Below are 27,878 nucleotides of genomic sequence, written 5' to 3' on the forward strand. Positions count from 1 at the left end.
TTGTGACGATGTAGTCGGAACAGAGCTTCAGATGTCGGACTTGGCATCGCTTAGCAGCGATCAAACCATTATGGTTCTTATGTGAGGCGTTCGAAGTATTGGCCCAGTTTCGATCGCCTTAAGCGAAGTAATTAGCCGCTTTTGGACATATACAGGCGCTCTCAACCCCTTTTGGGCAACCTGAAACGAATGAAGACCGGGTATGAATACATTTTGTTTCCAGGCCACTGCTGAGCCGACTGGTCTGGCTAGTCCATGCCAGACAGGAGTCACTTGTAGCTTCTGATAATGCTTGAGAACAAGGGCCTAACAGACCCTGCGACCACAGACGTAGCAGTTTCTGTAGAATCAGTGCTTCTGTGTCAGAGCACGTTGCGGAGAGTCTTGCATGGTATTTGCCTCATGCACTTCCTATGCCTGCTTGATGAAGACTCCAACCTCAACGAAACGCATACAATTCTTTCGCCCACCATAGAGACCTTTCGAACATCCGGGAATTTGTAACCTCCTCCCATACTGTACTGCAGAGCCTGCTCAAGGCAATATTGCACAGGGTCGTCAATAGTCTGGCCACCGCAGTTTTCCAGACCTATGTGGTGGAAGATCGTCAAAGCCGCTTGGCGTTGCGCGATGGGAGCTGCAGGCAAATAATGGCTCCTCTGAACAGCCAACACCTTGAATTCCTGTACGAAGACGCTTCTGTCTGTCTGCGCACGTGCAGACTGTAGACAATGTTTGATTCGACCTTCGCGTGCTTGGTGCAGGTGGCCATGTCTTGGCAGATAATCTTACTCCGGAACACCTTCACTCGGGTTTTCCCGAAAGACCCACCTCTTTCACTTGTCAAAAGCAAGTACATATACCATCACAACAACATTTGCACTCCAATACAACATACATGTCCTCATAGCCGAGTTGGTCAACAACGTCTTGGAGTCGGTCAGGTCAAACTTGCACCGGCAAGCGGCGCCAGCTCCACGACTCCTTCGAATACACGCCATCATCCTCATACCGACAATGTCAACATCGTGTAGCTGGTCAGGTCAAGCTTGCAACGAGCAAGTAGCGCCAGCTTCATGAGTTGACTCGAACAAAATCCCTGCGCTTCCTGCTTCGGCAGTACAGTTGGGATTTCCTCCAGATACACCTGTGAACCCGGTGGTCTGAGTTTTTGCACTTTTTGACCATTGCGAAGGTGCATAACAGCACGTAATTCGTTTTTAGCCGCCTTGGTGATTGCCATGTCTGTACCAATGCGTGGATTGAAGTGCCTTCTTTCGGGTTAACGTTACCGTTCTGCTGATGTTTCTTCACATGCATCTTCACTTAAAAGCGAAAATACTTTGTTGCGGGTCCGACCCGAAATCTTCTCCAGGCAACCAAATATTCGTACTTAGCGACTCCGGCCGTGCACTCCTCAACTTCGTTATCGTTGACTACTTGGACTCACTTCTCTGGATCAGTGAAACGCTCATCAAGCCACTTTGATAACCCAGTGGTGCCATAAAGGTCTTTCCAGCCTTCACCGTTATCCTCTTCTTCCACATACTCGTGCACAAACTCAGCGACTTCGTACGCCTTTCCTTTGGTCGCAGTTGCAGCTTCCTGCACTTTGTCGTTTACTCTCTTAATGCTCAAATCATAGTATTCGACACTTGAGTCTTTAGCGCGCTCAGCTAGTCGTGAGGCTTGCTTAGCTGCCCTGCTTGTGTACCTAGAGAAAATGATTGACAAGGTGTAAGAAATCTGTGAGATGAGCCTAGCGATAGCCTGCTTGACGCTCATCGTGATACCATGCGAAACGAATGCTTTCAGAACTTCAAGGTGAAGACCTTCGTAAAGCGCTGTGGGTCCCTCAGTTGTGTAGATGGTCATGATGGTACTGAGTAGGGTATGTCGGGCGGCCTTTCTCTCTACCTTCTCGACCTTTTTGCTGTTCGAATGGATGTTCTTGTCCACTGTCTTGTCTTCGTCCTCTTCCTCTTTCTTATTGCTCAGACTGCCGGCCTGCATCCGTGCTTTTGCTAAACTGAAAGGATATGTGACGCTACTAGCGCATGCTTTCGACAGTGCTGCGAGGAAGAAGGTTGCGATTGCTGGAGGATTTTCCCGCTTCGACTTGGGTAATGAGACTCGCTTTAGAAATTCGAACAGGAAGAAAGTTAAGCTGGGGTTCAGCGTCAAGATCAGTGAAGCAGAGTAACCAGACCAGAAGCCAGAAGGACCATCCGCAGCTCTGATGTTGTTGGCAATCTCCATGAAGGAAGGAGTCTTAGCGCCACGGTCGGCCAACGCTGCAGCTTGCTGTCGTGTAGCGATGTTGGCAATAGGAGTAGTACACAGTTTCGTCGTTGCTCCAGCCACGAAACCCACACCTAGCTCTTCAAGCGCTGGTAGAGAGTGAGCCCCGCCATTCTTTCGGATCCGACCGCGCCGCAGGTAGTCATACAAGAGAAAGAAAATGAAGGAGTCCGCAATGGTTTTGCCAGTGTCGGAGAGCAGCCCAGCATAGAATCCCTTCCAACCTCCTTCGTTGTTGTGAATCTTGTGGAATGCGTCTACTAGGCCCTTGTATTCGCCCTCACCAGCTTCCTTAGCATTCTTTCGCAGTTGCCGCTGGATTTGCAGACGTGTGATGATGAGGTCGAGCGGATATGTGATAACATTCGAGATCGATGCGCCGGCGGACCCAGCTAGACCATCTCCTATTGATCTCAGGAGCTGCCTCGAAGCGGACGAGGCATCAGCATGGTTGCTCTCTTCCTTGACCTTATGGTACAGCTCGAACGCATCCTGAGCAGAAGTCAGTATATCTAACTGGTCTTGATGGGTCCCTATACATACGAGCTGAGATATGTAGACTGTGCCCATGTTGACTACACCAGATCATGAATTTGCTTGCAGGAACACCCGGGATCACACAGTCGCATCTTTCTGTGAGAGTAAAGAGATGATCGCAACCACACCGGTGTTAACAACGACTCAAGCATCTCAAGCAATAATGATGTCGCTCCACCTCCGCAGAAACTCCATGACATGGGGTGGCAGGTGTTACACGAATCAGCGCTCGCTCGGAACATCCACTTTCAGCCGAGGCTTGTATGAAGAATATCTGAGATACTCATGAGGCAGCATTGGCAGATCGAAGCAATACAATAGACGATGCCTTATACAGTATACAGATATAGTATATGGTGGTAGCACGGACGCACCAGGACGTGAGAAAGTCATACTTCCATGACCAAAAATATCCGTCCAAAGCCTAGGTAGGCCATGTACCTAGAAATGAGCTATCTCTATGAACCTACTAACGATACTGGCGTCCACCAAAGCCCTCACCTGGCATCCGCTAGCGGACTGCCCTAGTAGTGTTTTCTAGTCGTGATTCCGATATGCATTTCTGAGATGCCGAGAGCTGTTCTTCTCTCTACGGCGGGCTATCTTAGCCATGCCGGCAGCCTTCGGATCCGTGATGATTTCGCCCGGCTCCAGGAAATCATCCAGCTCATTCCAAGGATTCTTCTCTGGATGTGCTACCCAGCATTCCGCTTCACCACCTCGATGGAACCTGTTGCAGATTGGACAATGTGGACACTTCGTGCGTCCCTGGCGCCCAGCACGCTTTGGCGATCTGCCGTAGACCTGCCCCTTCACTGGCACATTCTATGTCTTCGCCTTCTTCTTCGGTCTGCTGTCTTCCTCCTCATCTGCATCACCACCATCACTTCCATCCGCCATTTCCGCATCACTATCATTCCCACTACTCTCGTGATCCTCGTCGAACTCTTCTGCCACATCACTGTCGCTGTCCGCTTGGAAGTCCTCATCCGGTGATTCGTCATCTTCGTCCGCTGAACCACGATTGACAGCATCTTCGTCATCGCTACTAGCGAGATCCTGGTCCATCGCAGCCTTCAGCAACGTCGTCGAGTCCTCCAGCATCTCGTTCTTAAATTTGAGACCCTTGGCCTTGAAAAAATCTTCAAGCGGCTGCTGCTCCTCTCTGTTAATATTGCTGAACTGGTGTTCTCCCGCACCGTTCTTAAGCGTGATGGTGATGTCAAAAGTGCGACTAGCAGCTAAGGCACCACCCACCCGGCTCATGGTAATATTCGATACATGTTCGATGCTAACATATGTGGCTGGTTTAGGCACGAACATGAAAGATTTGTCCAAGCAGAACAAGAGACCTTCATTTGCCTTGATAGAGCACTTGACACCGTTCATGTTGTGGTGGGAGGTAAAGTCCTTGGAGGGCATGATAATCTTCTTGCCCGATAGACCTTTGAAGACCTTTGCAATGACATGGTGTATTGGTGCTTCGTAGTGTGAATCCAGCTTGTCCTTGTACTTTGTTTCAAGAAGTTCTGGGGTCATGTTGAGGTCGAGGTTAACTTCATCGTCAAGCTTCAGCTGCATGACCACGAATGGATATCTTGTTTGACCCTGTCGCAGCGCCGGATCTAAACCTAGTGTAATGAGGGTGTGCATTTCGTCGTTCTTCGGTAAAAGGAAGAACTTCTTGATCGATTCATACTGAATCTTGTAGTCATATGTTTTGCCGCGCAGGCGGAAAGAGGTTTCGTAGAGATCGATATCGAATCGGCCACGAGGCGTCAGGTGTAGAATGTCTTGGAATGTTGCAAAAGTTGTGCCTGCCACTTCGCCGATCTCAGCTTTGTCCATAAGAGTCTCGTAGAAGGCATTTGCTGCATTTTGCTGGTCTTCCTCGTCACCCTCAGCGTCGCTACCGGCTTCTTCACCATTGGCTTCTCGTTTCGATACTGTGCCTGGGACGTAAAATCGCATCTCGACCAGTTCGTCTCGTGCTGCCGCCGCTTTTCGACCTCTATTCTTGGTCTTTCCTGCATCTCCATTGACGCCATTTGCACCGTTCGTCTTCGGCTCCTCTCCCAAGTTGAATTCCACTGCGATTTCGTTTTTGCCTGCTAAGTTCGTGTTCGATATTTCTGAGTAGGGTATCTCGAACGCTGGTCTATTTTGTACGTTGAATGCCAGTTCTGCTCGTCCGAATTCTGCCTTTCCCCAATTCCAGCCTCTTAAGGCGTGCTCCTTGTTCTCGAGATTGATGCCGTACCAGATCTTGAATGCCTTGGCTGCGCGATCGTGATCGTCTTCTTGGAAGCCATCAAATTGTATTACTTGGTCGTCTCTAGTGAATATCTTGATCTCGTAGCCTTTCGATGCCCGCGACCACTGGGCTCCTTGTATTGCGCTGCCGTCAAGAGGAAAGACATCCCCGCCGGATGCTGGTTTCCAACCTAGACCGCTTTCTGCCAATCTGCATCTGCCGGGTTGTTTTGACAGGTCTAGATAGATATTCTCGAAGTTCTCCATGGCGATGTAGGGCGCCGCTGTGGCGCCGAGATGGATACTGGCGTCCTCCCGATGTCTGAATTATGAAGGATAAGGTCGAAAGCAGGTTGATGAAAACCAAGCGTTTTCTTGAAATTTCAGAGACGCGTCGATTTGCACTGGGGAGGGTGCCTGTCGGAAAAGAAAGAACCTTATGTAGATGGTGAAGAAGGTACAACCATGAACCACTCACTGTCCTCGACCAGACAAATGTCGCCCGCTAGAAGAAAACGCGCTAACGCGTCTCAGGCAGCAAGGCAACCTATCCGGCAGAGTAGAAACATTTAGCGCACTCATCAAGAACCACGGAAGGTATAAAGGCAGCACCAGAAATGTAGGACATCACCACAAAAAGCTAGGTCCATATTGCTCACAGGAAGCATTTGTTGTCTGAGGAGATAGCATATTGGAAAACACAAATCTTGTTCTCATACCATTCAGCTCCTGAATTCTTCTGCTGGAACGAGCTCAGACCAGTCATCTCCCGTCTATGAGCAAATGTCTACATGATGTTGTCTTGTCCTGGCTTGTATGGTGGCCACCAGAGGTGCGACAAAGCCTTTGACGCGAAGCTGTGAATAGAGCATGGGCTCAGCTGCCAGCTGCCCTGAATTACGACGTCAGAAAGCTATGGATGTGAAGGAGTCTGACCGCTTCGACTGCTGCTACTTCTAAGCAAGTGTTGATCCGCGCGTAGAGCGGTCTAAACTTCGAGATCCGTCTCTAACTGTTCACGTCGATGCTCACATCGATTAGGTAAGCTCAAGCTAGCATTCACAGCCAAGGGCATGTCTTGAGTTCTCAGGCGTCCTATGTCTTTTTGCTGCTAGATCTTGAATCAAACGGCCTGATGTACCTGATCAATTCTGGCAATGACATCGATCGATTTTCTAGCAGAGCATCAGTCAAGTCGTGCTGTGAACTCGCGTAACATGTCGTCGCATGTTAGTGCTCGGCACCGATGTTAGGCTGTGCTTTCCAAGTTGTCAACCTGACAAGCGTCACTAAGCCTACCCAAGACCTGGTAGTGCCAAGCTACCTCTGCTATCGGGGTTCGGCATACTCCAGGAACCGTCACGATTGGTAGCTATACACAAGCCTTCGGTCCCGGACAAGGGCATTGGTTCGCTGCGGCTGAGGCATCTTGTGCAACCTCGACCGCGAAGGCCTGGAGCAGTTAGCCTCTCGAGGTACAGTTCGCTTTCGCGAAACGGCTGCCAATAACAGCAGCAGTCGCATCATACCATCATTGCTGGTGGACTGGCTATAGCGACATGGTCAAGGTATCGTGGTCCCGCTGTGCCACGCTACTATGCGAGGCTATGATACAATGCTTTCGCTTGCCCAGATGAAAGATGAGCTTTGCATATGCTTGCGCTCCTCCTGACTTGATATCAGTCCTCGAACAGCCCATCTGTCCAGACACCGGCTTCATCAAACACTGTAAGTAGCCCGCAAAGACTGTCTCGTCCTGCGCTAGCTGTTCATGATATACTAACAAGCACCTGCCGATACCCTCTACAACAATTCACCGAGCTCCCAAGAGCCAAGCACTCCCTATCATGTCCGACGCAGGCTGTCCACTTCCCAGCAACTGGGAAGAATACGGTGTCAACCCCGTCGACATCGTCGGCCCATTCACCCTCCAACAACTTCTGTTCATCTTCAGCATATCCTGCGCAGGCATCACAACCCTCATCAGCATCTTCCTAATCATAAAACACCTCCACCGCTACACCGAACCAAAGCAGCAACGACAAATTGTCCGCATAGTCTTCTTCCCAGTTTTGTTTGCCACACTCTCCGCCCTCAGTATCCTCAACTACGATGCCGCGAAGTACATGCAACCCCTCATCGCCCTGTACGAGCCCTTCGCGCTCGCAGCGCTCTTCCTGCTATACATCGAACACGTTGCTCCAGACGAAAACGCCCGTTCCGCCTTCTTCGCAACGCTTGAGTATCGAAGGCCGAGGCGCAAATTCCCACCAACTACAAAGTACACGGTGGTACCAGGTGGCAGCCAGAGATGGTATCGCGTGTCCTTCATCATCGTCTTCCTGTTCGTCAACGTCAGTACCATCATGACCATCGTGGAACTCGTCACAGAAGCCACAGACCACTACTGTGAAGAATCATGGAGCCCAAAGTATGCACACATCTGGGTCGAGGTCATTACCACCGTGTTCCTCGTTTCCGCGGTCGTCACCGTCGTCACGTTCTACATACGTTTCCACAAGGAGCCGGAGTTCTCAATACACAAACCTGGTCTCAAGATCCTTAGCTTCAAGTTGATCGTCTTCCTTAACTTCTTGCAGTCGATCATCTTTGCGATCCTGCTGGGCCAAATCGAGACGAGCCAGAAGATGACTGGGTATGATCTGAAGTATGGCATTCCGGCGGCCCTCGTGGCATTCGAGCAGATATTGTTTGCAGTGTTCTTCCATTACGTCTTCCGATCACGGGAGTATCACGAGACAGCAAAGAAGAACCTCATCGCACCGAGGATGGGCACCTTCCGTGCTGCTGCGAATGTCTTCAACCCGACTGACCTGCTGGTTGGCATGTTCACTGCTGTCAAGCTGCTATTTGGTGCGTTTCGATCTAGCGCAGGCAACCCGCAGTCAGGCTTCGAAGCACGAGGTCAACGCCCGGAACATGGTCGTAGTGCCTATCTCGAGCCGATGTCTCAGCAACCGTACAGTGGCAGCACTCCAGCTCGAACCCAGCCTACTGACATCACAGTGACCGGAGCGCAAGAAACGGGATATTCAAACGCGTACACCGGAGGTGGTTATGCGCCGCCAGCATACCCACCAAATGCAGCACACGGGTGGTATGCAGATGCTGGTGACGAGGGGCTTGGGATGAATTTATATGCGTACGTGGGGGCCGGATCTCGTGACTCAAGCGTGGACGCGACGAGTACTAGGCAGATGGTGTAGCCAGGTTGGAGGTTTGGTGGAGAGGTTGCATTGCATTGTACATAAGCTGTGTTTGAACGTTTTCAATGATGTACTGCCGTCGAATGTTACTCCATTGACTGTGTATCTGGTCAGCACAGGAGTAATCGTAACCCTCAAGGATATGAACATGGGTATCATAGAACGTTTCGAACGCAATTCTCAAAGCAGGTTGGCTAAACAAAATTCAGGTCTTGTGCGTGCTTGGGAGCATGTCAGTACGAAGGGTAGCTGCAGGCGCCACGTTCGATGTTACGCAGCTAACAGAAGGCGCACCTGTCATATGGACAGGGCTTGGCGGCTGCGAGCCACTACTGGCTATGAGCTTCTCTTCAGCCCTATTCGACTAACAAAGCGCTTGTGTCTCACACGTGAAAAAGGCAGCTTTGACGATGATGTTGAGGAAGATGAAGCTATCGCCGTCGTAGAAGTTGGCAACGGTTCTGCCTTCAAGAGCTTGGAAGGCCATTTCCCGTCCTTTAGATAGTCACCAGAGCACCGACTCCTGCTCGAATTTGCTGTGTGGCATGTGGTTCTCCCTTATGCCCGTAGAGCCGATACCTCAATGCCTAGCGACACCGCTTCATCTGTCCTTTCACAGATCTGTTTGGCAGGCTTGAACTTTCCTCTTGGCCTTCGAGGATGTCAATGCCAGGAGACGAGAGGTCTGTACTTTCTTTCGGTGGAATGCAGCCCTGCCGTCGTGGCTCGTTTCGTCTCTTGCGATACATGATCTTCGGAGCTGACTGTACGAACATCACTGCTATCTAGCAACGCTATGAGCGAACGTACATGCCGATTCTAGCATGCAGCTTACCTTCCTCTTGATTCTGACCTTCATCGCTTGTGTCTTCCACGTTCTCATCCGACGTTGACGCTTGGTCAAATGTATCCTTGAGTCCAGTACTTAGCGTTCGCTATGATCGATCATCGGAGTGCGAGTGCTCACTTCTCTGTCGCTCACAGGATGACTGTTTATCCGTGCCGTCATATGTACGTAACGACTGCTGCTCAAGGACGATGTGCAAGGCGCGAATTTCTTTTTCATCCGCAGCGGATGTCTGGTTCTGTGGAGGAATGCTCCTATGTTGCCTTGTTGTGCAGGAATTTTGTTCATTTGACGCTCCTTCCAGCGGACGTGTTCCATGCCTTGGTGAAGGGGCGAAGTAACGAAGTGGCAAACCGAGCCTCAATACATTCATCCTTCGTCTGGTAAGTGCTTTCTCCTGTAGCAATGTTCCTGTGCCGATGGCGAAGCCGATTAACAGTGATGCCTGTACATGATCTTGGGGTCCGAAACGCTCTTCGCGCTATCTAAGAGCACTGCTTCTATGAATACCTGTCGTTAGTTCTCGACCGCTTCGTGACCTCAGTCTAGGCGCAAGTTGCGCAAGCGCGATCGACTCGCTCCATCATAAACTCTTTCATGCTAGGACTACTGAGTCTCCATCGGCTTCCAAATATCTAGCATACACCTGGCACTGACAAGCGCAAAGAGGCTCGGACCAGGACTGAGAGAGGGCGAGGTGATGCTTGAGCAGACGCTCTTGGCATTTGCATGGGAGGCACACTTGTGTCTCCGCCCGTCAAGCGCGCCCCATGAGCACCAACGACGGCTGTGGAGATGCACGGAGTAACCTTCAGTGCTCGGACGATATGCGTAGCTTGGGGCCAACCGTATCCATTCGACTCGAGCGAATCTGGGATGGTGTCAAGGCAAAGTGAACCAAGACTTGCTTGCTGAAGTTACCTTCCCAGTAGTGGCGAGGCGGACAGTCGAAATGGGCGATCGCCCGTCGTCGGCAATGGGCCATGATTGCAGAGATCAGCATGTGGTGCGGTGCGAGTTGTTGCGCCCTCAAAATAGTTGATGGACATCGCAGCCGCTAGTTAAGAACTTCTCAATGAACGGACGCCAATGGATACGGACCACTAACATTGAGCAGTTGCAGGACCACTGGGGAGAGCTTGTGCCTGTCCAGGATGATCATTAGCGCTTGTCGGGTTCACCGCGGTGGGAAGGACTGAAGTCGTGGTTAATGGTCCTGCTTTCATGATTGGCAGGAGCACCACGACTCGGGACGCTGGCAGATCTTCGAAAGACAATTCAAATCAGCAGGGCTGAAACAGCAGGCAGACTGAGGATCCTGCGCCGCTGCAGGCGCAAGGCCTCGTGGTTCCTACTTTCTTGGCATTTTGCAATCGGGCACATCAAGACAACATACCAATGTCGCGCGATGTGAGTTGGTATGGCAGCCCGAAGCGCTGTGGAGCATCGTCAATTTGAACATGGGAACCGGTCAACCGCCGATTCAACGGAATGAGCACAATGCTCGTCGATTATACGCCAAATTTGCCAAAATCTGTGTCTATAGCGCTCACTCCGTTTAATCGGCGGTTGCCGGTGACTATGTGGTAAGTTGTTAGTCAGCCTAGCTGGGGGTAGCTTAGCTGAGCGATTGTCGGTAAGATGCATGTCGTTTACTAGTGTGCCACTAGTATCAAATCACGTGACAAAGATCGGTCTTGGCTATCGAGCTTCGACATCGCATTTTCTTGATTTCCTCTCGGGACTGCTATCAGATGGTAGCAAGTGGTGCGTATGCCTGCACCCCCTTGTAAGACACCTTGTCTCATCGTGTGCGCCTTGTGATAGGCTCGCAAAAAATGCTGAAATCAGACTCTCAAGCCACTAACGCAGCAGGAGCTCGATTTGGACCAGGTATCTTGGTACAAAGAAGCTCCGATGAAGTCTAGAGCAGTAAACCTTGTTTCCACACGCCGAAGAGAAGCTACAAAAGTGGCTCCTCGCTCTTCCCAATGTCCCGAAATACGAGTTGAGCCTCATCGAACACCCTTCTCAATACGCTAATCCTGGTATGTTATCACATTGCATGACATTACAGGCAGCCCAGGCAGCCTCGCCTGCAGGATCAGCAGGGCTCATGAGAGCGACATACTGGATGTCCAATGTCTTGCTTCAATAATTTCGGTGTATCCATCCACGCCGGTGCGGATCTTCGGGCTTGCTATACCCAACGTTGCATCCGCACGGTGTAACAGATTCCGAGACTCTTCATTCGAGACGAGCAAGGAACCTACGCGCGTGGAGCCGAAGTGAGTGACAGAATACATCGGCATCAAGGAAAAGTATCGAAGTAGTGACTTTCTCAGCATGAGAGTCACACTCGCGGTCCTCGAACTCACAACTTCGAGCTCAACCCAGCCAAGCCACCATACACATCACCCAAGCCCCCAGCCTCAAATCTTTTCTCAGCAACCTTCCAATTCACAACAGCCCACCACCCCTGTACATAACTCTTCTTATTGTTGAAATACTGCAAGTAATACGCATGCTCCCACATATCCAGTCCCAAGACCGGTATCTTCCCAGCCGGCACAACATCTTGGTCCTTGCTCGTGATGAGCTCCAGATTGCCGCTTTCGGCATCCTTCACGAGCCACGTCCATCCACTACCCTGCAGACCCAACGCCACAGCTTCAAACGCAGATTTGAAATTGTCGAGAGAGTCCCAGCGGGCGGTGATTGCGTCTGCAAGCTTGCCCTCTGGTCCAGCCTTCGCAGACAAAGGGGGTGTCATGCTTTCCCAGAAGAGCGTGTGGTTTACATGTCCGCCTGCATTGAACTTGATGGCTTGTTGAAGCACGAGGTGTTGGACTAGATTCGAGGAAGACGTGGCTTCGGCTTGCTGCTTGAGGGCGTTGTTGAGGTTCGTTATGTAGGTTTGATGGTGTTTGTTGTAATGAAGGTCCATGATTTGGCCGCTGATGGCGGGCTCGAGGTCCTGGTGGTTGTCAGTTCTTTGACTTTGTGCAGTGGTCTGTGAGAGGACTGACGGTGAGACCATATGGCAGCTTTGGGAGGCTGTATGTCTGTGAACTCATGGTGATGTACGTGCTTGGTTCCTGTTTCCGACTCGAGGCTAACTATATCCGATCTTGGTGGCCTCTGTGTGGTATTGTGAGAGAAGTCTTCTGAACAACAACAACAAGGTGAAATGTTGAAGCCTCGAGCGTCGAGGGAATCGAGGTGCAAGAAGTGGCGTACCATGCTGCTCACGTCCCAACTGCTTGGTGAGCACGTTTCCTGTTGTGGCGCTAAACCATTTCGGGGTAAGGACGAAGTGAGGACATTAGAGTGGGTCACTTATGTGCTCAGTATCAGAATAAGGTCCTCGATCGTAGTGAAAGCGATCATACCGGCCGCTCCTCGGCCTGTGGGAAGTGTTTCGAGCAAAGAATGCTACATCTTTGCCCGAAGCATTGATCCGAAATGCTGCAGGATCGTTAACGGAAGAGGAGAGTGGCCGCCAGCATCCACGAAGTCCTAACGATTATCAAGATCCGACATCCATCATAGCATCAGATCCGATCTATCAAGAACAACGGGGTCCAGTTGCCTCGCTCACTCTGTACTCTATCAATATGTGCAACACCCCGCTCCCAAGGTCCACCCAGCCAGGTGCAGTAATGGCAGCAGTCTTCCAGCAACAATCGCCAATGGCGCGCATATACTTCGAGTCTCTTGCACCAGGCGTAACAGCAATGACCTTGACCTCCTTTGGTGATTCACTTGCCTCGCCTCTGACATCCAACGATTCCCAGGTTCAAGTCCACGTACACAGATACGGCGAATCAGCACCGGATGTCGACAATCCGGTCATGTACTCCATCTCCATGATGGCATCCAGGCAAGAAGTCCTCTGTGGTTCGCGGATGGTACTAGATGTCAGTGAACATGGGATCATCGGTCGAGGACTCTCAATCAGAAACGGGGAGGGTGCCATCCTCGGTTCAGGCGTTATCGGTTGGAACGCATGAAAGAGATGTGTGAAGTCCAGCGAGGTGGTGAGTAAACCTCAGACCTCTAATTCGATGTTGATAAGGCAGCGTACGGGCGTTCGAGAACCTGGTGATTGGCATCCGTAGTTTGAACGCGGAACCTTTACGGTTTTCCGCGCCGCAAGACCTATCGGTTGAGATCAAGATGATGGGGAAACAAAAAGAGGGAGGCTGTTGTCCGCCAGCTCATGGAAGTATTTGCCTCGAGACATGATGGTCTAAACATTGCCAAGCGTTTGACCTTCAGTGTCCTTGGCAGTTACCAAAGCGCTTCCCTGATCGCGTGATCGCCTTGTCATGCGCGTCGTAAGTTGAGAGTCTGGAACTGTTAGCGATGATCATAGACAATGGATCCAGCAGCATTTGTGTCCAGAAAATGTCAGCCTTGTAAATATGATTAGATGAAGCAAAGCTCTGGCTGGCAGGAGGATGGAACAGAGACGGCAAGCTGCCGAGCTCGGACTTTCCCGTCAGACCCCCAGATGCCACCAGGATTGCAGTTAAGCCATGCCTGGTGAACGCGAGCTGCTCACATTGCGAAGTGCAGGTATTATCATAGTTGTTGCACCGCTCATGGTCTAGCACAATATCACTTCGTCTTGCAAGAACAATGCGGCTTTGTGGCAAACGCAATCTATTGAAAGCCAGCCTATGCTGCAACAACAGCATGGCCATAATAGCTATTTGATCGAAGGAGTGGCAAAGGGACCGAGACCATCAGTATTACCCGACCAGTCATGCCCTTCTATGTGGAAAGACAAGCAAGAAGAGAAGCTTGAATTGAATGAGTCGTTCCAAACGCCGGAGGGGGCCGAGACTTGTGCTGAGATGAGATATGGGCTGAATATGAAAAGGTGATCTGAGATGTCCTTGAGGAGCTGCGCTGTCGGCGCATTCTCCTACTCATCGTCACTCTCCTCATCTTCGCTGTCTGCTTCCTCGAGCCATTTGAGGAACGGCTCAGCGGCTTGACGGACCTTTCGACTTGTAGCGATATCCACGTACTTCTTGCTGGCCTTGGTACCCCATGGCTTAGCGACCTCCTCGTTGATGACATCACTCTGATACAAGGTCATCAGAATTTGAGGCACCTTTGGAATGAGGTCCTTGTGGTCATTGCCGACGAAGCGCTCGATACCACCTAGGAAGGCTTTCTGATGCTTCTCAGACTCGCCGATCATCTTGGAAAGCATGCTGGCTCGCTTAGGGATCTGAGCGACGATGTTGTCATCAAAGATGGTCTGCGCAAGGACGGTCAAGGTCTTGTACTTGCTCTCGATGCCGAGCTCAGCTGCTTTTTTGTAGATCTCGACATCGTCAACCTTGCTAACATTGCCCTTCTCCTTAGCTTGCTCGTCGATCCAAGTTCCGAGTTGATCGTAGACGCTGAAGCCATTCTCCTCATCGTCATCCTCATCGAAGGCAAGTGATCGCTTCAAATCGGCCGGTAGCTCTTTGGCGCGAGCAGCGACAGCTTCGGCAGAAGTGTCAACAGCCCATTCATCCTCCTTGTCGTCCCCATCTGCAGCGCTGATGCCCTTAGCACCTTCCTCGATCTGCTTGGTGAACTCGTCATCGCTCCCAGCGGCGACCGCCTCGTCATCATCGAGATCCTTGTCGGAGTTGGATTCGTGTGGACTGCGATCAGTACCGTTGACTGAACCATTTTCTTGCGCTTCAAGCTTGGCTCGATCTCGACGACTCATTTTCTCCTTCTTTCCTTTCTTTCCCCCCTTTGGCTCATTCTTGAGGATGAATCCGCTCAGTTTGTGTCGAATATCAACGTTGGTCCGCTGACCACAAGCTTTGCAATCTAGCAAGATTCGCCCGTCCTTGATGACGAACTCAGTCTCTGGGTTCTTACAGTCCTTGCAAAGGACGAATCTGTTGATGAAACCATCAAGAGATTCCTGCAATTTGTCCGACTGATGTGCTCCGTTGATGATCCATCGATCGTCTTTTGGGTTTGTGTTGGTCTGAGCACCAAGTTCGAATCCGAAGTACTTGATCACGTACGATGGAGGACGTGCTAGAGACTGCGCAACAGATGGGAGGTTGGCCACAACGGTTTTGATACCATTGCCCTTGCCCTCAATTTTAGACTGGATGCGCTCCATCTTGTAGCGGTAAAAGGGGTCGGCGACATCGCGACGGATCTCGCAGTCTATTAGCACAAATGATAGAAGGTAAGACAGGACCAACTCACGTTGACGGTAGCCATGTTTGCGGATATTGATCAGATTTGCCGAAGATTTGCGATAGCCACGATTTTTGATTAATTCAGTGAAGGAAAAGAAGGTTGCTTTGCGTATGACTAGACATGCGTGGAATTACCACCGATTGTCTAAACTCAACATGAACCTTTGTGTTTTGCAGGTATCAACCATAGGCGAATCTTGAGTGGTCTCTACGAGGTTTTCTCGAGAGCGGAAATATTTGTAACTTTTGGGGTTGAGAGAATGTTGAAGGGTGGTAACGATACATAGACAATCTGCGGTTGTCTCTGATCTCGCTGGTGTGAATATCAAAGGGTGCGATTGCGCAGGCTCGTGATGAGCGGCGAGGCAAACAGTCGAGTTTGTGCGTGTAGCGCGATCGGAAGCTGCTAGGGCTGATATCAAAATCTGATGAAGTCGATGATCAGAACGATAGTGGTTGGAGTGTAGAAGAAGGAAGAACGAAAAAGTCAAAGAGACTAGAAATTAAACCTTACGACTCACTTACGCTGACATGGACTCGGCGTTCGAAGGCAGAAACTGCCGCACGGATTCGGAAGGCACCAACCGCAACACCGCACGCAATTCTTTCTCTTGTCCAGCTGAGTCCTCAAAGTACAGTAGTAGCACGCATCACGTATCACAAGTGCGGGTTTTAATTTCTCAGCTGTATGCAAGGTCCAAGGCAACCGAAACGTGTGCATGAATTCCATACTCACGGACTGTCTCCCAAGCACGCTGTTTGAAGAAGGTGTACGAAGGTAGAGAATCCGGAACATTGGCATCCAACATGGATTGTAAGAGTAGATTGTGCCTCGCACCACGAATTGATGTCGAAGACTTCGGAGAAGGGTACGAACACTTTATAGCATTGAAATGTAGTTGCAGTTTCACCATGGATGCTTGGAAGAAAAGACGCTGCACAAGGATGACACAATCACCGATTTTCGAAACTCACAATGAACTCGTTCCTTCCATCCTCACACAGACAAGCTAGCATTTGATTCTTTCCTTGATTTTGTTAGGTCGACTAGAGTGATGAAGGGTTTCTGATAACCAGTTTTGCAATTCGTGCCAAGTATAGCACAGTCGAAGATCACATTATGGCCACCAACCCGAACCTCGACTTGAGTTTATATCTTGTCAGTGATTCGACTCCCGAGATACTTGGAGACAAGGATATATGCCAGGTGGTCGAGCAAGCCTGCAAAGGAGGAGTGACGATAGTACAGTATAGAGATAAGCATGCCGAGACCAGTGTCCTGATCAAAACAGCCACCAAGCTCCATTCAATCACTAAGAAGTACAATGTACCACTTCTGATTAACGACCGGCTCGATGTGTGCCTTGCTGTTGGAGCAGAAGGTGTACATATCGGCCAGGATGACACGCCACTGGAAGCTGTCCGGAGCATGCTACCATCGAATGCCATAGTCGGAGTAACAGCCTCCTCTATGGAAGAGGCTGAAGCTGCTATTCAAGGTGGAGCAGATTACCTAGGTATTGGCACGATGTTTGCAACACCGACAAAAAAGGATACGAAGTCCATTATCGGTACCAGAGGCACCCAAGAGATCCTGACCCGCTGCAAAACGGGCACTAAGCATTCAGTCGGATGTGTCGCCATTGGTAGCATTAACGCGGCGAACGTCCAACGTGTCATCCATCAGTCCACCGCTGGTGAGAACAGGCTGAACGGTGTAGCTGTTGTGAGTGCAATCATGGCAGCTGCTGATCCTCAAGGAGCCGCCTCCGAGCTTTTACAGCGGGTCAAAAATGCACCAGAGAAGTTCTACATCAGCACTCGACCAGGATCAGAAGTTGCAAGTGATAAGGGCATGTTCGAGCATATTCCGGGTATCATACAAAAACACGTTTCATCTTCCGTTCTGTCGCACAACATGACCAATACAGTGGTTCAGAACTTCGCGGCGAACGTGTGTCTCGCCACAGGTGCATCACCGATCATGTCTATGAATGGCGCAGAAGCTCCTGATCTGGCACAGCTCGGTGGCGGCCTTGTCATTAACATGGGAACCATAACCCCTGACATAATGAATGCTTACCAAGCTGGAGTTAAAGCATATAATGCAGCAGGTAATCCAGTACTGCTAGATCCCGTCGGTGGCGGAGCAACCTCAGTACGTCGCCAAGCTATACAAACACTGCTCAAAGCTGGTTTTTATGATGTGATAAAAGGCAATGAAGGTGAGATCGGTGCGGTGATGGGCTCTGCAAATATTCAGCAACGAGGGGTAGACTCGGGACCATCGTCCTCGAGTGCTCAGCAGAAAGTGGAGATGGTGAAGTCGTTGGCACAGAAAGAGCGATGTCTTGTGCTTATGACAGGTGCTACAGACTACCTGTCTGATGGGACTCGGACGGCAGCGATCTCCAACGGAAGCAAATGGCTAGGGAAAATTACTGGCAGCGGATGTGCGCTTGGTAGTGTGGTTGTGAGCTACCTTGCTTTGCACAGAGATGACAAATTTGTGGCTGCCATGGCCGGTATCTTGCATTACGAGCTTGCCGCCGAGAGAGCCGAGCAGCACGCTTCTTGTCGTGGGCCTGGGTCGTTCATACCGGCATTCCTGGACGAGCTATACTTGATCGGACAGGATATCACGAGTGTGAATGTATCGAAGCTCGCTCGAGTAGAGTTTCTGTAACGTGTAGGCAATGTTGATAGCTTGATACGGAAGGTATAAAATATCCAAATTCAAATGCTGCTAAGTGCGCCAATGCGTTGACGAGCAAGGAGCCGGAAGGTGCATATTGGTCAGAATGTGCTGAAGTGATCAGACACCCCACGACTATACATCATTCATAAGCAATAGTTCTGATGCATCAAAGATCACGTAGAGGTGCCACTACTTCTGCGACCACGAGCAATTGAATGAGGCGGCTGCAAGGATGGATCTGAAATGCTTCTAGAAATCCTTGGCATCTTTTACCTGCGGCGGACCTGAAGGTGGCTACGGAAGAATGCTCGTCTCTACAGAAAGTTACAACTTACCAGCACCAAACTGACCCAGCCGACGCCCGCGTCAAGCTCAAATCCCTTGAAACGATTGATCTGTAATCTACGCAATAGTCATCCCTCTTGTATCGCCGACGTATCGATCGAGCAGCATTCCCGTCGACCTTTCCTGAGGAATTACCCGGTACTTGACCACACCTCGATCCTTCGCCTCCCACTTATCGCAGGGGTTTGCAGCTATTGCTCACACTTTCCTGGTACTCCAAGAGCTTTGGTATCCGACTCAGCGTCCTGTACCAAATTTACTATACTCAACTCTCACAGCGCAGCCGCTGACATTGGTCGATGAACCACGAGCGCTGAACGTAGCTTGGAGACAGGACATTATAGGCGGAGCATTTTTTCAACAATCGGGAGAGTTCTACGACTATAGCCCTCCTCCTGCCTTGACAGCTCAGGCGCACTCTCATTGAGATACCAACGATTACAACCACTAGCATCAACCAAGGAACGGAACGACCTTAACCTGCTTATGTGCTTTCTTCTGGTATACGTAAACCCTAGTGGAAGGTCTGGTTACTGCTAAGGCTTGCGCTGTCAGGCGATGGATGGTTCCGGTTCCAGCTTTGCCACAAGAGAAGAATTTTGGCGGCTACAGTCAGCTATCGATGGTCTGTCAGCAACCCAGCAACAGCACGCCGAGCGCATAATGCGCATAGAGAAGAAGGGTGAAGATGGTGTCAAGTCGAAAAGCTTGTGGGGCCCATCTTCACCCTTCCCATCTGGTCTGTCTTCGTCGCATACAGGTAAGAAGACCACGTAACGCAGAACTGGCCCAGACTGACCCTTGCTGCAGAATCTACCCTGAATCCCGCAGCCGAAGCCTTCCGCAATTTTGACAATGATACGCCGGCTGGTATGATCAGCTCATTGACATTAGACACGAATGAGGAGGCCAGAAGAGCAGCGTCAAGAGCGGCATCATCGGTACGATTTGACGAAAGTGCAAATCATTACGCGCCATCGAGACAGTCCATCGACCTGCCGACCCGGACAGGCAGCGCATTCGGGAGCCATCCATTGTCAGAGAGATCATTATCGCACCGATCAGATGGCAGGAGTAGCACAATGGGCTTTGGAAGGGCGAACAGCTTTGGTCTGGAAAACAGCAGACTGTTAGGGTCGATAAACAACTCACCCCGGGTTTCCGGCCACCCTCCGCCTGGCTTGTTTGTTTTGGGCCCTTGCCCTGCGATTGTGCGATGCTGGCTGAGTGAGACCTTCACAAATGATAGCCTGCTCTATGCTGTTGTCTGCACTGGCGCTGCTGTTTCGTCCATCGGCTTGCAGACATTGCAAAGCCTTGGGCTGGATGGTGAAATCGTTGAAGAGAACGGGTTGAAAAAGATTCGCCTCATGGTCTACATGACAGAAGCAAAGATTCAGACCCCGTCGTCGAGATCGGCTAGTCCATCGCCATCAGTGCCGACCGTCACTGCTAAATTTGTTGTCGACGAGCATTCTTCGCAGGACAAATCAATACAGATTGTTCTTGGTAGCGATGTCCTGCGGCAGCAGAGTGCCGATCTGCTGCTCTCGCAAGACAAGCTGATGATATACGACGACGATCGGAACCAGCTATCTGTGCCATTAGTCAGACCGGAAGATGACCGTGTATACAGGTATTTGATGACCAAAGCAAGAAGCAGAAGCGGCTCTATGGTCTCAGAAGCACTGCCATCTGATGTTGTTAGTGATATTTCGACACCAGGCATAATTGGAAGACCGAGCAGATTGAGCTCCGTGGTCAGTCCTTCATCTCCAATGACGGAGGTTGCAAACGGAGCGGCTGCGCCGTCCTCGAATGTGTCAGATGTGCAGAAGCAGGAAGAGCCACGGCAGATTCTGCAACGAGCTGCCACGGACCTACAGACTCGTCTCGGTGAGGACTCAAAGTCAGGTACCGAGAGCGATAAGTCTACTACCACACCAGTCTCGAAATCGAGTTCTGGCGTTTGGTCGTCATCATGGCGGAGTGCTGCAGCCGGAGGTGGTACATCTCAAAAGCCAGCTGATGGACAAGCCTCTTCGAGCTTTGCCCGACGTGATGCGCCACGACCGATGAAAGTGCTTCGGCCCAGCGGCAAGTCCATGGCTAATGCGACGCGGACTGCGTCGAATCCTTCTACGCCAGTCACTGCGACCGGTCCAGATCTCGGTCAATCACAGCAGGAGAATCAAGAGCCAGGTGCGACGCAAACAGAGCCGCGGCCGACTAGGACGAATCCAATCGGTTCGGGAAGTGCTTTTGGTTGGCTCAATTCTGGTGCGTCGAGGAGGTCGACTACGAGTGGCGGCCCGTGAGCAGGTAACACTTTTGGTCTGCATCAAAGCAGGAGTGCCTGCAGGGTAGCTAGCTGCAATAGCCTTCCTTTCCCGAGCTGCTGACAGTTCAGCAGAGACATGTACTTTAATGTATAAAGTGCAATAGTCAGGTCCGGCCCTGTTTCCTGTATGCTGCCAGTTGCAGTCGACAGCATTTTTTGATCCTGCTTTCTTCATATGCACTTGTCGAAATCGTTCTGCAAATACTACCAGCAGCGCACCGCCGTATGCACTTTGCTTGCCAGTCCCCATTCCACTGAAAACTCCGCATCCTGTTTTCTCCAATGGCCATCATTTGCTTTAGCGCTCTCCACAGAGTGCATGCACGGCTGATGTTTCTGATGCCGCTTCTCGGACGGAAGCATGTCGTACTTCTCTCCATTGCACAATTCCACGAACACTACGCTACAACGACATCTAGAGATAGATTCATGCTGAGACGAGCAACTTAACTTCAGCATCACATCCATTTAAAAGCTCTCAACATACGTCGATCTAGCAATATGCCTTCTCGGATAGGTACGTGGGCTGCTGTTGCCGAGCTTGATTCACCCCAAAGGAGTTGTGCTGATTGATACACGAGGCTGACGCAGATTACAGAGAACCCAGCATTGTTGTATGTCTGAATCGCAATGCGACACCAGCCACGGCCAAGACACCACGACTAACAAGACTAGTATCTGCGACATCCAAGAAAAATTCCGAAGCGCAATATGGGAGTTTCCGAAGGTCATATCCACGGCACAGAAAATGGTCAAAGCAGGTAGGTGCAGAGCGCTGGCATGTTCTGCTGCTCCCGAAGGCCATCGTATTACTAGTACGCACAGCCACTGACAATATTTTGCGTCTCCTCAGCCAAAGTCCTCAACATCCCGATCTACACCACGACTCAGAATGCTGCTCGCCTCGGCAGCACAGTCTCGGAGCTTAAAGACCTTCTGCCGGAGGCTTACTCGACAGAGATCGACAAAACCGCCTTCTCCATGATGGTACCCGATCTGGTCGCCGCGCTCACCAAGCAGTCCTCAGCATCACCAGCTGATGCCGGCAAACCGCACCAGCCCGTCTCCGCGATCATCGTGGGCATCGAGACGCATATCTGCGTCACGCAGACCGCGCTGGACCTGCTATCTATGGGCCATAAGGTATATGTCCTGGCTGACGGTGTAAGCAGCTGTAACTCTGGTGAGCGGAATATCGCGTTGGCACGGCTGAGGCAGGAAGGGGCTGTAGTAACTACGAGCGAGAGCCTATTATATGAGATACTGGGGGATGCGAAGGATAGTAGTTTCAAGGCTATTGCTGGGCTGGTGAAGGAGACGAAGGAGGATACGAAGCTGGCTGTTGAGACGTTCTGTAAGCTATAGATCACCTGTGGTGTCTTCAATACGTCGACACTGAGGTTCGCTTACTCGGATTACCTGTGAAAAGGTCAGATGCCCTAGGACAGCCTCCTTTTCGCTATCTTCCTCTCCGTCGCTGCAACCGTCGTCGGTTCTGCTCTGCTGGTCGGATTCTTGTACTCCCGTTGCATCTTTTCGACTTTGCGACTTGGGGAGGACTTCGGAAGTAACGTTCAGGACAGGTGATCAAACATGGTTAGACGATTTGCTTAGCGCGATGGAGATCATCACAAGCTCCGATACCCCACGACGCCACGGACGCGTCGGTCGTGCCAGGGAAGTCGCGCCAATCGGTGTTCGCCTGCGCCAGTCAGATCTGGGAGCTTTGACCGCACGAGCATTTTCCAGCAATTGTACTGAAGCTCGCACGCCTACAGCGCCAATAGGCGCCCGGGTCCAAGGGGAAAATGGCAGACCACGACAGCCTTCAGCGCCGCATCCAAGGCCTCAAGCCCTCGCACATCGAACGCAGAGAAGGCACATTATGTATCGCGATAATTCCACACAACCGTTCGGTCAAAGACAGATTCGCGCCGAGCGATCTGATGTGGGTGAAATGTCCAAGAACTCGAGAAGTCAAGGTCCTTATCAACGCCTATCGCCAGAAACACAACCCGCAGTCACCATCCTTCCATTTGACTCATGACGGAACCCGCATCGAGCCCTTTGACGTAGTGGAATTTCTCGAGGATGGTGACAAGGTCGTTGTGTTAAAAGCTGTTGACGGGCCGCCGCGCTCATGGGAAGAGGAGCAAGCCATTGTTCCAAAATTGTCACCACGCAAAGCTAGTAAGCCTACTTCAACACCACGGCCATCCCAGAGAACACCATCAACCGCTACCTCACAATGAGTGGAAGATACTCGACAAATCGCCCGTCGAACTAGCATGGTTGGACTTTTGCTTCGCCCACAAGTCGTTCCGTTTGCGCCGCTATGGACAACCTGGTCTCGATCAGGATGATATCTCGCAACGTTGGCTGGCTATGCCAAAAGAGACAAGAGACATGCTTGCGAATCGGTCAACGAACTTGGGCATTGAAAGTGTATATCAACGACGTGCCTTCTGGGATCATTGGTGCGAGAAGCTGCCAAGCGATAAGTCGGTCGGGGACTACTTCACGGACAACAACTTCTTGGACGCCGTGCGATCGACGTGGGTTAGTCTCGGCTCCAAAGCCAATTATACTCTGCAGTACAAACATGCACCAGGAGCCACCGAGATACCACCACTTCCCACAGAGGGCTACGTGCCAAAAGCGCCCAATGACTCGACTGATCCTCTGGTCGAAGCGAAGGATGAGGTTTCGGACGAGGACGGCGAGGATCTGAAGATAGAACTAGAACCACAAAACTTCGCCGCCTCTTTACAGACTTCAGAGAGTATCGCGGATGAAGGTGTCACCACGAAGTTCAATATCAATGAACTCTTTTCAAATTCGTCCATCGCAGAGTACGAGAAAGGTGTGGTCAAAGGCCTTGACATTTTGGCAAACCTTCGAAAAGCGTTGGATGCTGCTCCCGGTGCTGATTCCGAGCAATGGCTTACATCTATTGCAAAACTTGAAGCGCAAGCAGAGAGAACCAGAACAGTCATAGGCGTTGTAGGCGCCACAGGTGCGGGCAAATCCAGCGTCATCAATGCCATGCTTGATGAAGAACGATTACTCCCAACAAATTGTATGCGAGCTTGCACAGCTGTTGTGACAGAAATCAGCTACAACTTCAAAAATGAACTTTACCGCGCTGAGATCGAGTTTATCGGTCAGGATGACTGGCGCAAAGAGCTCACTATTCTCTACCAGGAGCTCTTGGACGCCAATGGTAACATCGCTCGTGAAGCTGCAATTAACGAGGACTCCGAAGCCGGTATTGCTTGGTCGAAGTTGAAGGCTGTGTATCCACATATGACGAAGGAAGATCTGGCACGAGCTTCAGTGGACCAACTAATTCAACACAAAAATGCTCGAGTCTTGGGCACAGTGCGTGATCTAGACTCAAAGGAGGCACCTTCCTTCTACGAGCAATTGCAACGCTTTGTCGACTCAAAGGAGGAATCAAGGCGGATAACGGGACGACCAGCCAACGAGCAAAAGGCAGTTCAGCAAGTCGAGTACTGGCCGTTGATAAAGGTGGTGAGGATCTATGTTCGGGCGCCGGCTTTGCAAAGCGGAGCTGTGATCGTGGATCTTCCAGGTGTCCACGATTCGAACCAGGCTCGTGCTGCTGTAGCACAGCGATACATGAAGGCGTGCGCAGGACTCTGGATTGTGGCTCCCATTACGCGTGCTGTTGACGACAAATCTGCAAAGACATTGTTGGGCGAATCATTCAAGCGCCAGCTCAAGATTGATGGAGCATACAACTCTGTTACTTTCATCTGCAGCAAAACTGATGATATCTCTATAACAGAGGCAATCGACTCTCTGGAGCTTGATGACGTGCTACAGTCAGCTTACGACAAGATTCAAGAGTTGAGCGCGGCTCGCAGAGTATTGCAAACCAAATTCGACTCATACAAGGAGCAAAACGACGACATCAATACCGCTGTTGACAAGGCTGACGAGGAATTGGAAGTCTGGGAACAGCTGCTCTCAAAGTGCCAAGACGGTGAGACGGTTTACCCTCCTGCGCCGAAGAAAAGAAAGAGAACAGCCTCGCCTAAAGCACGCAAAAGACCGAAATACACCGAAGCTGACTCGGACGATGACTTTGTTGCAAGCGACAACTCTGACGAATCGGATCGAGATGAGCTGAACGACAGCGATGACGAAGCACCTACACGATCTTTCCCAGTGAGCGAGAATGAAGCTACTGCAAAGGTCGAAGAGCTTAGAAGCACGAAGAAGGAGGGCAGGAGAAGGAAACTTGACATCGAAACAGAACTCAAGGATTTCCGCAAGCGTATTGCAGCTAACAAGCAGGAGCAGGAGAAGTATGACGCAGTTATCTCAACGGAATGTATCGCCGGAAGGAACAATTACTCCAGAGACGCCATCAAACAAGACTTTGCGGCTGGTATCAAGGAGCTCGACCAGGAGATTGCAGAAGAGGAAGATGCTGCAAACTTTGATCCTGAGGAGGACATTCGAGACTACGACGAAGTAGCAGCGTCGTTGCCTGTTTTCTGTGTCTCTTCTCGAGCCTATCAGAAAATGTGTGGCAGATTCAAGAAGGACAAACATGTGCTTGGATTCGAGACTCTCGAAGCAACGGAGGTCAGTAAGGTCTATAGACGGACACGGTACGATGACTGACGCTGGCTGCACAGATACCCGCCCTACAGAAGCACTGCTCGAAACTTACAGAGGCAAACCGAGAGGCTGCTTGCAAGCGGTTCTTGAACAGTATGAATGCACTACTCAACTCATTGCGCCTTTGGTCTTCTAGTGATGGATCCAGCGCCAACTTGACAGACGACCAACTGAGAAGGGAGAAAGACATACTTGAAGATAAACTTGGGAAGCTTGACTCGGTAAGTTCCCTCTTCGGATTGTATGACTCTCCTCTCATTGCAGCACTCCGGTCATTACTTCAGTGCTGAGACGTGCCTTACACTGAAACAAAGGCTGATCATCATGCTAACACTGTGGCCAGGCCCTCGAGAAGCAGATACGAAACGTCTCAGTCAACATTAAGGACGAGTTGGAACACAACCTCTACTCGGTCTTCCCAGCAGCAATCGAAGCATCGAAAGCACAAGCAAACGACACGGTCGCGAAGTTGGCGCGGCCGTACAACAGAGATGCCCGAGAGGAAAGCGGTCTCCATTATAGCACGTACAAAGCTGTATGTCGTCGTGACGGAGTCTATACGAACTTTGCGGGCCTACACCATTTCAACGAGCAGCTGACGGAACCCATCATCAAGTATATCGCCAATGGATGGGAGAAGACATTCTCACGCCGTGTTCCTGGTGTCCTCACAACACTTGTCAGCACAGTAGACAAGCTCTTGAACACTTTCCACGATGAAGTCGAGAAACGCGCCATTAGAAATGGTGGTAGCATGGCCAGATTCTACATGCTTCGGAATCAGCTGCAAGCCTATCGCGAGGTTATTAAGGACGCATCGAATAGAACGAAGGTGGAGATCAGCACTCGCCAGAAAGACTGCAACCGTGAGTTTGTGCCTGTGATCACCCTCAACATGTTGCCGGCCTATCAGCTCTGCACGGACGAGCACGGCAAAGGCAGTTTCCGACGCATGAAAACCCACATGGACCAGCACGTCGACACCATCAAGCAGACAATGTTTGCGGCGTCTACTGATGAGATCAAGCGAAGGATCACCGCGATGCTCAAGGATGCTCAGGATCAACTTGAGGCCGGTCTCGATGAGATCTTCATATCCATGAAGCGAGACTATACCCAGCTGGTGACTGGAGTGAGAAGCAACGCCGAGCGACTCCCTCGTGACCAGCGCATTATGAGGAAAGAAGTGCTCGACCTCGTCAATGGCTCGAAATTGAGGTTTGAGAGAGTTGTTGGGCTTGCTTCGCCATCTCCAGAGCCAGAAGTCCCAGCAGACCTAGTGGCAGATGAGAGCGCCAACAACATAGGTGAGGCTTCAAAGTCAGGTCAGTCAACCTTCATGTTGTCATACAACGTCAGAACGTCATCTAACAATGTTTCAGAGCCAAAGTCAGAAACCAAAGCTCAGACACCACTGCCAGCAATACCTCCAGAACAGCCGAAGAGCACTTTCGAAGAAGAAATCGCCATGTCTCCTTGCGGTCCTGCAAGCTTCGGCCCTCCAGCAGCGTACTTGGTCGGCCTCCCAGATAGGATCCAGTGTCGCTCCTCGCCAAGAAACTTGAAGGGCGGCCGAAGTCGCAAGCTCCACGAAGGCTCATCTGAGTGACCATCCATCAGAAGTCCTCTCGCACCAGCAAAGAGTGCATCATGATATCCTGTGTAAACGAGCTTCCGACTAATCCTACGAGCGAGCAAGTTCGCCGGCTCGTTGTAGTCACCCCGCAGAGGAACCCTGCCATAATTCACAAGCGCCTGTAAGGAGTAGATCACGTCGCGCTCGTCTGTGCAGTCGTGATGCCACCCCATTCCAAGACTTTCATTCAGTTCCAGCTTCTGTGACTCGTCGATATGTCCTTCATTCCTTATGCTGCCCAGCCGTGGAAGCTTCGTCAGTGCAAGAGTGCGTCGGAAGCGGCTGAAGAACATGGTGAAATGACTGCGACCCCTCAAGTTGGCTTCCACAACAAGACCACTGAGCTCCTGAAGCAAATCGCCATCGATCACAACATCGCCGAGCAAGAAGCTCGCCTTTCGAGCAAGGGCATACTCCTGAATAGCCCAAATCCTTGAAAACCATCTCTTGTCGAGCAGACGCGAGCAAGCCTCATAGGATGCTGTGAGGTCGATCTTTTCGATTTCGAGCTGGACCGGAGCAGATTTGTCGAGCGATGGTAGGATCCTCAGCACCCTTGTGCAGGTGTCACTGGTCAGCGGGTCGAGCTGAAATTGTTTGGCGAAGCTTAATGGCGCTTTTTGCGAAGTAACAGCTGTATGTCCTTCAACCGCTGGGGATGAGGCACCATGAGCCGTCCGCCTCGACACCGAGAAGAAGCGCACTACTGCTTTACGTCGGTGAATTGATGGTAACCTAAGTAATGCCCTAAGAACGAAGCATGGTCTTTGCATCTGCAACGTCTAGCCCAATTGACTCCAGGGCCAC

General features: G+C 50.9%; 10 protein-coding genes across 10 annotated transcripts; 6 read left to right on the forward strand and 4 right to left on the reverse strand.

Annotated features, from left to right (window-relative positions):
• Positions 1-1,446: 1,446 nt before the first annotated feature.
• Positions 1,447-2,871, reverse strand: PMZ80_000932 (uncharacterized protein; the record flags this gene model as incomplete). The annotated part of the gene is made up of 2 exons (XM_064869382.1): positions 1,447-2,793; positions 2,845-2,871. 2 exons carry the CDS (start codon positions 2,869-2,871, stop codon positions 1,447-1,449), a joined length of 1,374 nt encoding a protein of 457 aa, XP_064734879.1.
• A 792-nt stretch (positions 2,872-3,663) lies between these two features.
• Positions 3,664-5,358, reverse strand: POB3 (FACT complex subunit; the record flags this gene model as incomplete). The annotated part of the gene is made up of 1 exon (XM_064869383.1): positions 3,664-5,358. The coding sequence occupies one exon, from the start codon at positions 5,356-5,358 to the stop codon at positions 3,664-3,666; it is 1,695 nt and encodes a 564-aa protein (XP_064734880.1).
• A 1,580-nt stretch (positions 5,359-6,938) lies between these two features.
• Positions 6,939-8,318, forward strand: PMZ80_000934 (uncharacterized protein; the record flags this gene model as incomplete). Its single annotated transcript, XM_064869384.1, has 1 exon — positions 6,939-8,318. The coding sequence occupies one exon, from the start codon at positions 6,939-6,941 to the stop codon at positions 8,316-8,318; it is 1,380 nt and encodes a 459-aa protein (XP_064734881.1).
• A 3,221-nt stretch (positions 8,319-11,539) lies between these two features.
• Positions 11,540-12,242, reverse strand: PMZ80_000935 (uncharacterized protein; the record flags this gene model as incomplete). Its single annotated transcript, XM_064869385.1, has 2 exons — positions 11,540-12,142; positions 12,195-12,242. 2 exons carry the CDS (start codon positions 12,240-12,242, stop codon positions 11,540-11,542), a joined length of 651 nt encoding a protein of 216 aa, XP_064734882.1.
• A 585-nt stretch (positions 12,243-12,827) lies between these two features.
• Positions 12,828-13,178, forward strand: PMZ80_000936 (uncharacterized protein; the record flags this gene model as incomplete). Its single annotated transcript, XM_064869386.1, has 1 exon — positions 12,828-13,178. The coding sequence occupies one exon, from the start codon at positions 12,828-12,830 to the stop codon at positions 13,176-13,178; it is 351 nt and encodes a 116-aa protein (XP_064734883.1).
• Positions 13,179-14,098: 920 nt separating this feature from the next.
• On the reverse strand, positions 14,099-15,420 carry TIF5 (eukaryotic translation initiation factor 5; the record flags this gene model as incomplete). The annotated part of the gene is made up of 2 exons (XM_064869387.1): positions 14,099-15,355; positions 15,406-15,420. The coding sequence occupies 2 exons, from the start codon at positions 15,418-15,420 to the stop codon at positions 14,099-14,101; spliced, it is 1,272 nt and encodes a 423-aa protein (XP_064734884.1).
• A 1,098-nt stretch (positions 15,421-16,518) lies between these two features.
• THI6 (thiamine biosynthetic bifunctional enzyme) lies at positions 16,519-18,084 on the forward strand (the record flags this gene model as incomplete). The annotated part of the gene is made up of 1 exon (XM_064869388.1): positions 16,519-18,084. One exon carries the CDS (start codon positions 16,519-16,521, stop codon positions 18,082-18,084), a length of 1,566 nt encoding a protein of 521 aa, XP_064734885.1.
• Positions 18,085-18,999: 915 nt separating this feature from the next.
• PMZ80_000939 (uncharacterized protein) lies at positions 19,000-20,759 on the forward strand (the record flags this gene model as incomplete). Its single annotated transcript, XM_064869389.1, has 2 exons — positions 19,000-19,201; positions 19,252-20,759. The coding sequence occupies 2 exons, from the start codon at positions 19,000-19,002 to the stop codon at positions 20,757-20,759; spliced, it is 1,710 nt and encodes a 569-aa protein (XP_064734886.1).
• A 524-nt stretch (positions 20,760-21,283) lies between these two features.
• On the forward strand, positions 21,284-22,147 carry PMZ80_000940 (uncharacterized protein; the record flags this gene model as incomplete). The annotated part of the gene is made up of 4 exons (XM_064869390.1): positions 21,284-21,299; positions 21,381-21,396; positions 21,458-21,543; positions 21,636-22,147. The coding sequence occupies 4 exons, from the start codon at positions 21,284-21,286 to the stop codon at positions 22,145-22,147; spliced, it is 630 nt and encodes a 209-aa protein (XP_064734887.1).
• Positions 22,148-22,590: 443 nt separating this feature from the next.
• On the forward strand, positions 22,591-27,044 carry PMZ80_000941 (uncharacterized protein; the record flags this gene model as incomplete). Its single annotated transcript, XM_064869391.1, has 4 exons — positions 22,591-22,972; positions 23,007-25,399; positions 25,453-25,656; positions 25,779-27,044. 4 exons carry the CDS (start codon positions 22,591-22,593, stop codon positions 27,042-27,044), a joined length of 4,245 nt encoding a protein of 1,414 aa, XP_064734888.1.
• Between the last annotated feature and the right edge of the window lie 834 nt (positions 27,045-27,878).

The sequence above is a fragment of the Knufia obscura genome, assembly GCF_036327395.1.
Source record: "Knufia obscura strain CCFEE 5817 isolate CBS 148926 chromosome Unknown scaffold_1, whole genome shotgun sequence".
Lineage (NCBI taxonomy): Eukaryota > Fungi > Ascomycota > Eurotiomycetes > Chaetothyriales > Trichomeriaceae > Knufia > Knufia obscura.